The 13764-nt window shown below is 36.6% G+C and overlaps 1 protein-coding gene across 7 annotated transcripts in view; it reads left to right on the top strand.

Moving 5' to 3' along the window:
• EML1 (EMAP like 1) overlaps nucleotides 1-13764 on the top strand; it is a 149599-nt gene that overhangs the window by 122660 nt on the left and 13175 nt on the right. For all 7 annotated transcript variants that reach the window (XM_063439771.1, XM_063439770.1, XM_063439768.1 and 4 more), the window contains 9 exons: nucleotides 781-930; nucleotides 2415-2484; nucleotides 3321-3431; nucleotides 4640-4735; nucleotides 5292-5426; nucleotides 6034-6133; nucleotides 6961-7112; nucleotides 10928-11053; nucleotides 12439-12570. In XM_063439771.1, the coding sequence (XP_063295841.1) occupies nucleotides 781-930; nucleotides 2415-2484; nucleotides 3321-3431; nucleotides 4640-4735; nucleotides 5292-5426; nucleotides 6034-6133; nucleotides 6961-7112; nucleotides 10928-11053; nucleotides 12439-12570 (1072 nt within the window). The remainder of the gene's footprint in view (nucleotides 1-780; nucleotides 931-2414; nucleotides 2485-3320; nucleotides 3432-4639; nucleotides 4736-5291; nucleotides 5427-6033; nucleotides 6134-6960; nucleotides 7113-10927; nucleotides 11054-12438; nucleotides 12571-13764) is intronic.

Here is a 13764-nt window from a genome sequence, read left to right as displayed (position 1 = left end):
AGCCTCTCTAAACATTTCCTGAAAAAGTCTACTTTTTTTCCGCTTCCCTTATTTCCTAGTGTGCTTTAGTTTAGAATGTCTTATCTACTGCTCTGTTAGTAGCCTGCTAGAGCCTGCAGCACATCCTGCGTGTGTTTATAGTTCAATTAACAGCAGAGAAGGTTTAGACACCACAGGTCCCATCTCATTTTGCCTCCTGTTCCATTTATGCTTGACATACTGATAAGTGGGGTCATGCAAATTCGTTGAGCTTGGCTCTAGGCAGTCACTGATTAGTAGAGCAGGAAAATCAGAACTTCTAAAGTAAACACACTGGGCTGTCGGCTCTCTTTAAATCTGGATTTTTGCCTTGGTACAATGGAGTCAATGTTGCATTACTTATGTAGTAATGTAGTTGAGATATATTGTGCAGTATTCTAGATGTTGTATGTTTGTAGCTACACAAGCGTAGTTGAATTGAAATGTTGATGACCCAGAGCCAGATGATGCTTTAGGCACAGAGAGGCAGAGCATCATGGGAACTCTAGTTCAACAACTGGTGGGAAGTTGCAAAAGTCTTCAAACCAGTTCTAAAGATCATGCAGTGGCTCCGGTTACCTTGAATAATACTGAACGTTACATTCCTGAATCCATTGTTGGGTCCCAACTCCATGTCGGAGAACCTCTGGCTTAATAATTTCTGAATTCTTTTTTATATTTAACTGCATTGAAGAACCCACATGTGCAGTTTTATATGAAAAATTACCCAGTGTCCTTAGTGCTTCTTAACCACTTCACAAGTTATGGCTACCGGGGCCGAGACTGTCGCAGCAACCTCTACCTTCTGCCTACCGGTGAAACTGTGTATTTCATTGCATCAGTAGTTGTATTGTATAACGTGGAAGAACAGCTGCAAAGACATTACACTGGCCACAATGATGACATCAAGTGGTAAGTCCATATGGCTAGAAAATAAAGGTCAATTTGTAAATATATTAAGGGGCTACATTGCTGTACTGCTGGTGTTCTTTGCAGTGTACCTTCAGTTAGGCTCTCATACCTTGCATGTAACATTTTATTTGTTTAACTTGTTTGTACATCTGTTGTACTGTGCTACAGAATATGTTGGCACTATTAAAATAATAATTATAATTAAAGATTTTTTTTACAGAATTAGTTTTTATACATATATAAAATGATTTTAGAATTGGTTATCCAACAATTAATTTTTTTAGCTTTTTTTTGTTTGTTTTATATGGTGATCTCATTCAGATTTGTTTGTACTGCAGCAATCAGCAGGGTAGGAACAGGTTAGGGTGAAAAGGGTTTGGTTGGGGGTATTACTTTACTTTTGACATACTTGGACTGAATAGAACACCTAAAATTAAAGGTTCTGTAGGAGTGTTCTATTGCATTTTTTTCCATCTGTAGGCAAAGACTGGCAATTAAATTTTTTCTTATTAATTTACAAAGGGCTAACAATATTCCACAGAGATGTACAGCAAGTGATGGAACTAGTATATGAGCAATTGTGGCAAAATGTGTTTGGCAAGCAGTAACAAGGTGATGAGGACACTTGTACGAGCAAGATTACACTCCTAAAGGTCACTCCAAGCTCCATTAATCTCCTTTCATATGATATGCAGAACGGGTGTCCCTTTCTTTTGATCATCATGGTATATGGCTGTAGTGATTTTCACAAATCGTTACAGCCGAAAGGTCATGATTTAGAGAATGTACAGAAGAATATGAATGCTTCTCTTTTTCTATCCAAGTACGCATGGTATACACACGGTATATACACTCTGGGTCAGTGCGTGCTGCACGATTTCCCAACTCCTGTGAAGGAGCTCCATGTATATCTCCATTCATTAAACAGGAATCAAGTTCATTCCTGTTTTAAAAAAACAAAAACCAAATAAAATCTTTCAACATTGAAGTTGCTGTTTAGTGGATAGGTGAGTGCGCTGGATCTTGTGTATTGTATAATTTGGCCCCAGCAGCACCCCCATTTATTCATGTTCAAGTGAGTGCAGCCACCCCCCCCCCTTGTTTTTTATATGTATATGTATGTCTGTGTGTGTGTAATTAAACACAAAGACAGACCCGAGCTGAAGGAGTTCTAATTGAATATTCTTTTTAAAACCTTTTTATATTTAAAAATATAGGGGATAAACATAATAAATAATAATTTCCTGGGAAGTGATACTTTCCCTTTAAAGACAAATTTCAGGTGCAAGTCTAAAGTAGAGCAGGAGGGAAGCTGGTCTGTGTATTCTGCATTTATCCCTGACTACAAAGTAATCCTTTGTAAGCAGACACTGGGCATCGTCTAGGGGTCCAGCTTTCCAGGCCTATGTATTTTTAATAACTCTTCAGAAGTGTGTTTTAATAATTAATTGCCATGCTGAGCTCAACACATGTTTCTCTTGCAGCCTTGCTGTCCATCCTGATAAAATTACTATAGCAACAGGCCAAGTTGCCGGAACATCGAAGGATGGGAAAGTGAGTGATTATATTCTCTATTCTACTTCTGAATACACCTCCTGCTTGTGTTCGCATTAAGTTTCATTTACTGGGTGAAGCTGTGGAAGTCTGCTGTAGATAATCACTTGATAATTGTAGGTTATAGTGTTGGCGTTTTCAAGCTGTCGATATGTTTCGGAATTTCTAAACACCCCACCGAGTTACAAGTTTCTACACTGACTGAAAACCGTATATATTTCAAATACGTATCAGGAATGCAAAACAAAAAGTTAAACAGTTATGGTCCTGAACTACTCCAAAAAAAAAAAAATTATTAATTTTTTTTTTTTAGAAAATGCTGTGGGCTGGCTACGAAGTCATAATGTACTGGCCATTAAATTGTGCTTTTGCTCTGTCTATCACAAAATTGCAAACAAAATACCTTTAAAAGTATAATCTTTGTAACTGATAAAGAAATAGAATACAAAATGATAAAACAAAACAAAAATCATATTAATATTATTTCCTGTAAACACTTTTACAAAAACAAGTGTATACTACATCCATAAGAAGAAAATTGAAATAATTCAAAATAAAGATGCAAAGTTTAACATATTTTACTCCGTGAACGAGGTTGAGGGTTGAATACAATTATCTCATAAGTCATAACATGCATTTTTCAGTATGAATTGCAAAATGAATTTCCCCTGAATTATGGCTCCCTTGTGTGGTTGCATGCTGTACTTCACTCATTAGCTGCCGGTTATTTTTATTGTTACTTTTATTATTGTATTCCTGGATCCTCTGGCAGTAAAGGCAGCTGATAAACTATGTGATGTTTTATTTATTCTCGTATGTGTGCTCCTGTCTTGCAGCAATTACCACCACACGTCCGTGTCTGGGATTCTGTAACTCTGAATACGTTGCATGTCATTGGAATGGGCTTCTTTGATCGTGCCGTTACCTGTGTTGCATTTTCTAAATCGGTATGTATTATGGCTACTGTACACATTTCCAAATTTCACCAAACTTAAAGGGACACTTACACACTGCCCAAATACAAAATAAATAAAATCACTGTTTAGTGTATATATCCCCCAAATGAAAACTTACATGCATTTACATATGCATTTTTACGTTGGGGATGTATCTAAAACCGCTTTCAAAACCTGCATTTTCTTGTCTGCTGCCTTTGCAAGCCCTCCTCTTCTAAGTCCTTTTTGTGGCTGTCCAATTACGGACTTCTCAATGATAAATCTTTTTCAAGGCAGGTGCTCTGCGCAATTGCTGCTTCTTGAGATCCGTGCAACTAAGCTAACCAAACCAGGAAGTAACAAGACCTGTTGCCTGCTTGAAATGCCAGGGGGTGTAATGGGTGTTATGCAAAAGAAAACCACATGTGGCCATTTCACTTTAAGGGCATCATGGGAAATTTAAAAACTAAACCACAGCAATGCCAGTTGGACATCACTGTGCTACCCTAATCATGAGTGATGGGTGTTACATGTTTTGATCTGCTATGGAATAAAAGGGACACTATAGGTACCCAGGCCACTTCATCTCAATGAACTGATCTGGGTGCGATGTTCCTGATGTTTTAACCCTCCAACTGAAAACATTGCTGTTCTGCTGACACAGCATGGTTTACATTGTAGGGTTAAAATGCTCTGTTTGGCTGCCAGGCTGAATGGTCTCATAGAAACCATCTGATTGGCTGAGCACAATGTTTTGCTGTGCATGCTCTACAGGAAAGCACTGGATTGGATGAGATCGCCAAGATCAGACAAGGAGACATGGCTAGCTACAGGGAGAGCACCACGATGAGGGAGAAAAGGTAAGTAAATCATTTATTTATTCAAGCACTTGGAGGGGAACAGGTGAGCGCAACTGCTACAGGACGCATTGGCCTTTAAACGACAGTCTAAGAACTATAAGCACTACATTGTGTTATGGTGATAGCAGACTGCAGGTCATGATCCAGCCGCAAACTGGTGACTTCATCTGCTTCCTACATTTGGAGTGGATATAAATAAACAAAAAATATTTTATAATTTGTAACCACATACTGTAGTAATAGATAATGTGCAACCGACTATTAGGCTTTTATTGAATTAGTTGTTTTTAGCATTACCCATACTCTATCATCTATCTATGATATTAACAGAGATTTCTGATCATTTCCCCCTCCGTTTAGAATGGGGGAGGTAATCTGTGTGCGGTGGATGATTCCAATGACCACGTTCTTTCGGTGTGGGATTGGCAGAAGGAAGAAAGGCTGTCTGATGTCAAGGTAACAAAGAACAAGCATCAATGCCAATTAACATACTTTACATTGATCTTATCTGCCAAGTATCTCTATAGTGATTTTTCATTTGTCATGGATTTGTAAACACTTTTGTCAAACACATTGCATAACAAAATGGTGTTTTTCTATTTCGCCTCTTGGTGGACCTCCAACTGGAAGAAGTGGCACCTCCCTCACTGGTCTAATGTGACCCTCGTATAGTGAGTAGGAGAATCTGACTGGCAGATTAGAATATGTACAAAAGGCACAAGGTGTTTCCACATCCACTGACTCAACACCAATCAGTGTTTCCACGAACAATATTTGCATTATTTGTATTATTGTGAACGTATGCAGTCTGTTTCATGCACTCATGTACTGTTACAAGAGCTAGTGTGTGTCACTGGTTAGGTGCTTTGTCAATTGACTTCTGTTTGTTTGCTTTTTGGTTGTTTTATGGGCTGTTTTAATTTTTTTGTTTTTGTTTTTGGATGTTGTGTTTTTTTTTTTTAGTGTTTTTTTTTTGTGTCTAGTCACTAAAGCCATCTATTTTCATTTTCAGTGTTCCAACGAGGCAGTGTTTGGAGCCGACTTCCATCCAACAGATACAAATATCATCGTAACGTGCGGGAAATCTCATCTTTACTTCTGGACGTTAGAAGGGAATGCTCTAATCAAGAAGCAAGGACTATTTGAGGTACAGATTACAACCTTCTAACAAGTTTTAACTAGCAAATTATTATTCTTTTTTTATTACATTTTGTGTATAGCGACTGCTACCTACTATTGAAATGTTAGTTCATTCACATCACCCCTTTAAAATCTTGCTTGGTACTTTAGATTCTACTTTACTCTTATCACAAATAGTAGTATGATGAGGACTATATTTGTGTTAAGTGAATACTGCCCACCAGTGGTATATTCAAGCATAACAAGCATGTTATCGATAACAATGTAACTTTGTTTTGCGGAATAAAGTCTGGTCAATCATGTCAACCTTCACGCATACTCCATTGCTGCTGTTGATCCAAACAAATAAAAAAAATCTCAATTTGATTTCTAATTTCAAGAAAAGAAAGGGTTTATCTTCCCTGAATACAAAACAGCAGTGGAATGTCGTCTGAATCAGGGGGGTATTTTTTATAATGATGTTAATAGTAAATATGTTAAATTTTTGTTCCTTTTTTTTTTTTTTTATTTAAAACACAATTGTTCTTTCCTTATAAACGCCATCTACTGAATTTGTTTGCACACATGTACCTTGTTTGTTTGACGTGCATTTTTTATCTTGTTGGTTATTTTAGAAACAAGAAAAACCAAAGTTTGTGCTTTGTGTGACGTTTTCAGAAAATGGGGATACAATTACCGGGGACTCTAGTGGAAACCTCCTGGTTTGGGGAAAAGGTAAAAAAAAAAAAAAAAAAAAAAAAAAGGATAACTACAGAATATTTACAAAAAAATGTTTTTAGTTGACCACAAATGCACGATCTTCCATAGCATATAATGTGTTGGTGAGAACAGAATAAAGGCAAATCCTAGGATAATGTAGAATCTAAGTTACAGAAAAGAGCCTGTATTAGACACCAGAAGATCCTTGCTTATTGTCAGATCATTTAAAGGGACACTATAGGCACGGTAGTTGCTTTAATCTCATTGAAGTTGTTATAGTGTCTGAAGTCCCCTGACACAGTCCTTACAATAAATGTTAAAACATTTTTACTGTTTTCATGCTTAATGAGAGTCCCCAGCAGCTGACCACCTCTGTGTTTCTAAGGGTAATGAGGAAGCATTATCTTATGCAGCAATGGGCTGTGATTGACTGAGATTGTTTGACTGCTTTTAGCACATATTGCTGGTATGAATTGGTATGGCTAGAAGGAACTGTGTAATCTCTGACTTAGCCACATCTCCAGTAGTACCAGGCTGTGGGAGGTCACTGACCCTTATTTAATGTTAAACTGCTTGAAAACACTGAATGGACAGGCAGAGCCAGTGGACTATCAGCACTATAACCAATGCAGTGAGTTGAAAAGATTGCCTATAGTGTCCTTTAAATGGTTTGATACAAAGTGCCCTCCATAGGCTCATTGAACCAAAACCATTATAATAACCATGACCTTATCTCAACTGCCCCTTAATTTCTAAAACACAATTTTCTAAGTACAGCACATTGTGAGATGCTAATTTATGGTTATGTGTGTAACAACTCATCTTATGTTGTGGTTTTCTAGGAACCAATAGAATAAGTCATGCAACCCAAAGTGCCCATGACGGGGGTATTTTTGCACTATGTATGCAGAGAGACGGGACACTGGTATCTGGAGGAAAAGACCGGAAACTCATTTCCTGGGATGGGAATTATCAAAAACTTAATAAAACAGAGGTACAACTTGAATCTATGGTCACTGTTTTAAATACAAAATCCTTAAATGGAAATAACTTTTAAATAGAATTATCCGATTCGAGAACTTCACACAGATTAAACTAATATTGGAAAATGATGAAGTGTTGACTTAAGCTTTTTAAAACCATCCAGTTATTTTTTAACAAGTTGTATTAGATCTAAATGTAGTTTGTAATGCTTCTCTCTCGAGCACTGAATTCCAAAATCTAAACTAAAAAAGGAGCTACTCTGACTTGAAAATACCAAATTTTTAACATTAGAGTGTTCTTGTTGTCCTGTGACTGTCTGTAAGAGTACCATCTTTGGATAAAAGATGGTATAAGGCTTGTTGGTAGCTAGTGCCTGAAGTTCTGATACTTATTCCAAAATGTATGGCCACAAGAGTGAAAGATTTAGGGGCAAATGAAAATCCAAAGCTTCCTTGAGTGGTTCAAATGATGGTCCTGTAAGTGCTTTAAGCACCAAATGCGTATCCCATGGAGGAGCCAAAGATCCGATTACAAGGCAAAAGGACTTTTGAGGAGGTTCAGACCAAACGGTAAACCTGGAAATGGTAATGTTCAGCATTACAAACAGAAAATTATTTTTGTTGATCTGTCAGTAAAGATATGCAAATACTCCTCTTTCAAACATGTTGATGCTAGCCAGTCCAAGGGATATGTAGCTTTTGTCATAGTGCTTAGGGATTCCATTTTTATTTTAATTTTATTTTTGGACAAAAAAAGTTCTTGTTCAGAATGCAGAAGTCCAGAATCGCCTGAAAGCTTTGGGATGAGAATAAATTCACAACAACCTTTCTAGCGTAGGCAATTTCCTTCCCAAAACTTTAGATTGCCTCTCTTTAGTGTTGATATTTAGAAAGGGTCAGTAGGAGTACAAATACAACTCCTCCTGGGAATTAGATGAATTTTAGACTTTATCCTCCTGGAATGATTTAGTGAATTCACGAGTCTATACAATGCTAAACAAAAATCTGCACACCAGTCAAGCCATAAGACTTGCTTTTCCCACAGGAATCCCAAATCTGCAGTGATGTTACAACCGCAAAGGATTCTGGGTGGGCATATGCAAATTAGTTTAACAAAGAATCACATTTTTGCCTCATTCCATTTTAAACATGGATTCCTATTAATTTGTGTTTGCAGTATACAACTGCTTGGAACACAATTTAGGATAAGATGCAAAACCAGTGAACCACTCATGGACAGCTGTTTCGTTGTTAATGCAACTCTTCAGCATGAGGTTGGTTACTGGTTTGCTTATATATATATTTTCATATATATATATGAAAAGAAAAATAACGGCACTCAAGGATTTTCAAAGTTTACTTCTCCATTATTAAATCAGAATCGACGTTTCAGCTCTTCTAGGGAGCTTTCATCAGGACACAAAAGGAACTGTTCTGTTCGTTTTTTGTATGTTGGAGTGCAGGGGTTATTTGTATTTTTATATATACACATATATGCACTCCTTCCGCATAGGAGCCGCCTCAGCAGCCTCTAGCACAAACACACCGGTTCACATCATCAAGAGACTGGGGCGATGGAAATCCTCCATATATAATGCATATATTCCACAACTGGAGTAAGAGCTTCGCCAAGCTTTCAGTTACTTGGTCTTGTAAAATGCAATAAAGTGTGTATTTTCTTTTGCCCTCTTTTATTTACAGGCCCACTCGTACGTTGGTTTCGGCACACCACAGCCAACTTTGCTCACAGATACTATCCCTTACGTATTAAATTCAGAGCACAAGTAGAAAGACCATTAGGCCTGAATTTGTGGGAGGAGTAAGTCCCCTACTTAAACTCCCAGCCCCTACTCACCTCTGCCGTTCAGCTGATTGTTATAACTACATTCTCCTTGGTGGGCCCTCTTTTATTTACAGGCTCACTCGTACAGTGGTTTCGGCACACCACAACCAACTTTGCTCACAGATACTATCCCTTACGTATTAAATTCCAAACACAAATATATATATATATTATTCCAGATTAATATTTTTTTTATAATATATAGGTTTTTGTTTTTTTAAAGGATAGAAACTACTAATATATGTTGGAAGAAACAAAAAGCTATGAGGAATAAATAAATAAAAATGAATCTTCTACCTAACCCAGGTGATAAATTCATAATTCATTCGTAATTTTGAAGCACAAATCCATATTTCTGCCTTAACAGGCATATCTGGAAACTGCCACCCAAAAGATTATTGCTGTATATCGGGGCGTCTTGTTGAGGCTACGTACTGGGGTTCCCAAAATAGAGGCTAAACTTCCTTGGGAGAAGCTAGATAGACACGGTCAGCTAAAAATATACTCACTCCTTAATTAGTCTTTCTTTCGCCCACAGTCATAAACACGGGGAAAAAAAGATTACAGACTGTGTAGAGTTGGTATTTATACTTTATTGCCCGTCCTAAATAGCTAAGAAAAAGTATCTTGCATTAGTGTAATGCTAATCTAGATTAGCAAGGAAACCAAAGAGCTCTCTTCTTCTTCTTTTTTTTTTTTTTTTTTTTTTTTTTAAATATAACTTATCTTCTTTTCATTTGTCCATTTTACATTGACTTGCTATATTTCTTATTCATTTTTCTATTTTCATAGTTTGTAATATTTCAGTGTCATTTAGATTGAAAAATACAGTTAATAAAACTCTATATTAAAAATAATAATGGAAATTATAATATAGAAATTTTGTTCTAGGCACAAGGGACAGATAACCTGATCATAATTATGATGCTAAAAGTGCCGTATCTACTAAAATGAATGATGCAGGCATGATATAATATACTGCTTTAAATTGGTTAATGTTCTGATTATTTCAGAGACTTTATAATTGTGCAGTTTCCTATCTGAGTAGGTGAAATTAACTTAATGCAGTTCTTGGGGAACTAATGTTGCATTAAGGAAGTGTACTTTACCCCAGAGGCCCCTAAAGTGCTATACATTAATTTGTATTTGTGTAGTTAAAACTCCCTGCACTCTGTGTTATCCAAAGGGCGTTTGTAAAAGGAATGTTGTGGAACAAAATGAATGGTGTGAAATAAAGCGAAATTATTGGACTATGTATGTGAGCTTGATTGATTTAATATTGCTCTTACTGCGTTTCAGAACAGGATGGGCCTTACCAAACCTATTTTATGTACTTTTAAAGAAAATAGCATATGGTTTTTATTTGCACTTATTTAAGGGGGAACTGTAATTTCTGGCGTAAAACATGGAAAATCAGAAATCACCAAAACCTGTATTAACCGTTTTTCATGAGTTGCTCTATTCTCTAAATCTAGTAAATGACATCATAAGCCAGTTCAGACAAGGCACAGCCAGGGCACACATTGCAAATGAAGAGAAAAAATAGAAACATTGTTTCATTTTGTTTCTCTTCTCAGTTTCCTTACTCAAGGCTGACTGCTAGGTGTAAACTGAGCTTAGAACCATGAGCTTAGAACCATGACTAACTAGGTGCTAACATGGAGGTACTCAGAATAAAGAGATGTGGATTTCTACATTTAATCTTTGTCACATACACCTCACAAATATTAAAATTTTTAAATATAAGAAAACATGATATTAGAAAAAGTAATAGCTCCACTTTAACTACTTTTACTAATTGAAAAATAGGTATTTGTAAATTTACGTCCTTCGATGGTGATAAAGGCCGGATTTAATGGATGCAAGTTTCACTTGTAAATGCAAAATGTTTTCAACAGCCATTTCTTAAGTTAATAATTCTTGCTTGCTTTACCTTGTACTTTGCTAGTTATATCATTTTTGTTGTTGTCGTTGTTTTTTAAGATTCCGGAGCAGTTTGGCCCCATACGAACAGTAGCAGAAGGGAAAGGTGATGTGGTGTTGATTGGTACTACCAGAAACTTTGTACTTCAGGGCACTTTATCCGGAGACTTCCACACAATAACCCAGGTATGTGGATGAAACTGGTAGTCGGATTAATGTGCTTTATATACATCCATGTGTTTGTATCATTTTTTATAATTAGGCATGGCATCAAATCCACCAATTTTATATCACAAAGTATATACTGTACATTTAAATTAGTCTTTAAACATTTTTGGTCTACCAATCATAGAGAAATATTTATGCTATAGACATGATTGACATATATTTTAATTAGTATCACTACGGTGTTAAAATCGTTGCCCCAACCAATCATGGGGGTTGGGAGTGGTGGAAACCTTATTTAAGGTAATATCAATTAAAATGTATTTCAGCGTTATCAGTTGTAATGAAGGTAGGTACATTGTTTAACATAGTTTGTTTAAAACCATGTTCCTAAACAATATTTTTTCCATCAACAATCATTTATCGTTTTTTACATTATAACTTCAGGAGCGGACAGTTTTATAGTGCAGAGTTAGTGGTTATCTTGAAAATCTATTACCATGCTTTAAACCAGTTTGAAAAAAAATAAAACATTCTATTTCAGTAGCCAATAAGATGCATGGTTGATCTGATTGGCTCCCAGCATGCCTCTGTACAGAAAATGATGAATGGATGCTCTATCCATCTGAAGGAAGTTCAGATTAGCTGAAAATGTTTCAATCATTTTTATTAAAACAAATCAAAAGGTGTAAATAGATTTGTTAAAGGGACACTATAGTCTACAGAACAACTTTAGCTTAATGATCATGATTTGCTGTATAGATCATGCCCCTGCAGTCTCACTCCTCAATTCTTGGCCATTTAGGCGTTAAATCACTTTGTTTATACAACCCTAGACACCTCTCGCTGCATGTGACTTGCACAGCCTTCCTAAACACTTCCTGTAAAGAGTCAGCTAATGTTTACACTTCCTTTATTTTAAATTCTGTTTAATATAGAATTTCTCATCTCTTGCTCTGTTAATAGCTTGCTAAACCCAGAAGGAGCCTCTTGTATGTAATTAAAGTTCAATTTGCAAATCAGGAGATAAAAACTTTTAAAGTTGGTTACATCGGATTGAAAATTTGTTTTCATTCAGGTTGTGTCACAGCCAGGGGAGGTGTGGCTAAGACTGCATAAACAGAAACAAAAGTGATTTAACTTCTAAATGGCAGTGAATTGAGCAGTAAAACTACAGGGGCATGATCTATACACCCAAACTGCTTCATTAAGCTAAAGTTGTTTGGTGACTATAGTGTCCGTTTAACTGTTATCACAATGTCTAAGTATAATACATATATGTTTGAGCATCAAAAACTAATGGCAGAGGATGTTGCAAATCTTTATTATTTAACATTCTTCTTCTCTAATGTAGATATCTTAAAGTCATGTTGCAAAAAAAAAAATTGTATTTCTTGTTTCTGTAGGGTCATACAGATGAACTGTGGGGTCTTGCTGCACATTCATTAAAACCTCAGTTTCTAACTTGTGGCCACGACCGGCAGATTACATTATGGGATTCCACCAGTCATCGTCCAATCTGGAGCAAGATCATTGATGTATGTCCAAGTATTAATCCCAATGCTCATCATTACATTGTCTCACTAGTTTCTGGAACATCACAGCTGATCTGGGGATTCCAAACTGGTGCTCCAACCTCCTTATTCTTAATTAAAATAAATGGTTTTTATCAAGGTCGAAAGGTACCTCCTGCAATGCCATTATTGCAGTTCACATGCTTTGTTTGCTCCTATGTATCCAGCAGCATTGGGGTAGAGTAGTGCAAGGCTCTTCTGTGGAATGCTAGTCAACTGATTTGTTTATCTCTATAGAACTCTGAGCCTTAAGTAAAATGCAGTGTATAGCTAAAAGACTTGCCTTGCATTGAGGCAGGTGGATTGTTAATGAAACAAAATGGAACCACTTTTGATGCTGGAAATCTTATCTGTGGGGCATGTAGACCTAAATGAGGAGTTTCAACAGAATCAATCAGTTGCTTTGTTGTAATGGGAAATTTTAAGTTGAAAATTTGATGGAGAATTTGTAGATTTGAATGTCCACAAAATATTTCCAAACAATTCCATCATTCTGTAGATTGTTAGATGGTTCTAAAGGCTTGCGTAGTCCAGCTTTTCATTCAGATGTTTGATCAACTAAGAGTAGCTAGTTACAAAGCGTTATATGGGCTGCAACAAAAATATCTTGGGATACAATCCTATTATCTGTTAGGATATTCCAATTTCCAAATATAGTATCCAAAATGATTCTTCTACCCCCATAACCTTCTCGGCATGATGCTATTGTGATGAATATAATGGTGATGGATTAGTGATGAATAATAAGTGATTAATGATTTGTTTGGTCATCATCTATTATAAGATTTAGTTTTTCTGTTTTGTGTCCATTTTTGTTTATTTGACTATCAGAGTTCTAGTGTTTATCACCAGCCAGTTTTCCCTTACCTGTCCTCCCCATATCCTTCACAATGTCCCCATGCCCTGGTTCACATCAATTTTGCAACAAGGCGGCTATCTAATGCAGGAATAGGCATAGGCCACCTCTGACACTCCAGATGTCGTGGACTACATCTCACCTGATGCTTTCCCTGCATTGTGGCTGCGAGAGCTTTATGGGAGATGTAGTCCACAAAATCTGGAGTGAAGAAGGTTGCCTTACCCTTGATCTAATGACTGAGAATCTGCAGCCTTCAAGGTTTTCAGTCCTAGGGACTCGTTGTTCCAGACTTGCTGACA

This window comes from Pelobates fuscus, chromosome 13 (genome assembly GCF_036172605.1).
Source record: "Pelobates fuscus isolate aPelFus1 chromosome 13, aPelFus1.pri, whole genome shotgun sequence".
Classification (NCBI taxonomy): Eukaryota; Metazoa; Chordata; class Amphibia; order Anura; family Pelobatidae; genus Pelobates; species Pelobates fuscus.
The sequence above is the reverse complement of the archived record's forward strand: the minus strand, read 5'-3'. Positions and strand labels throughout refer to the sequence as shown.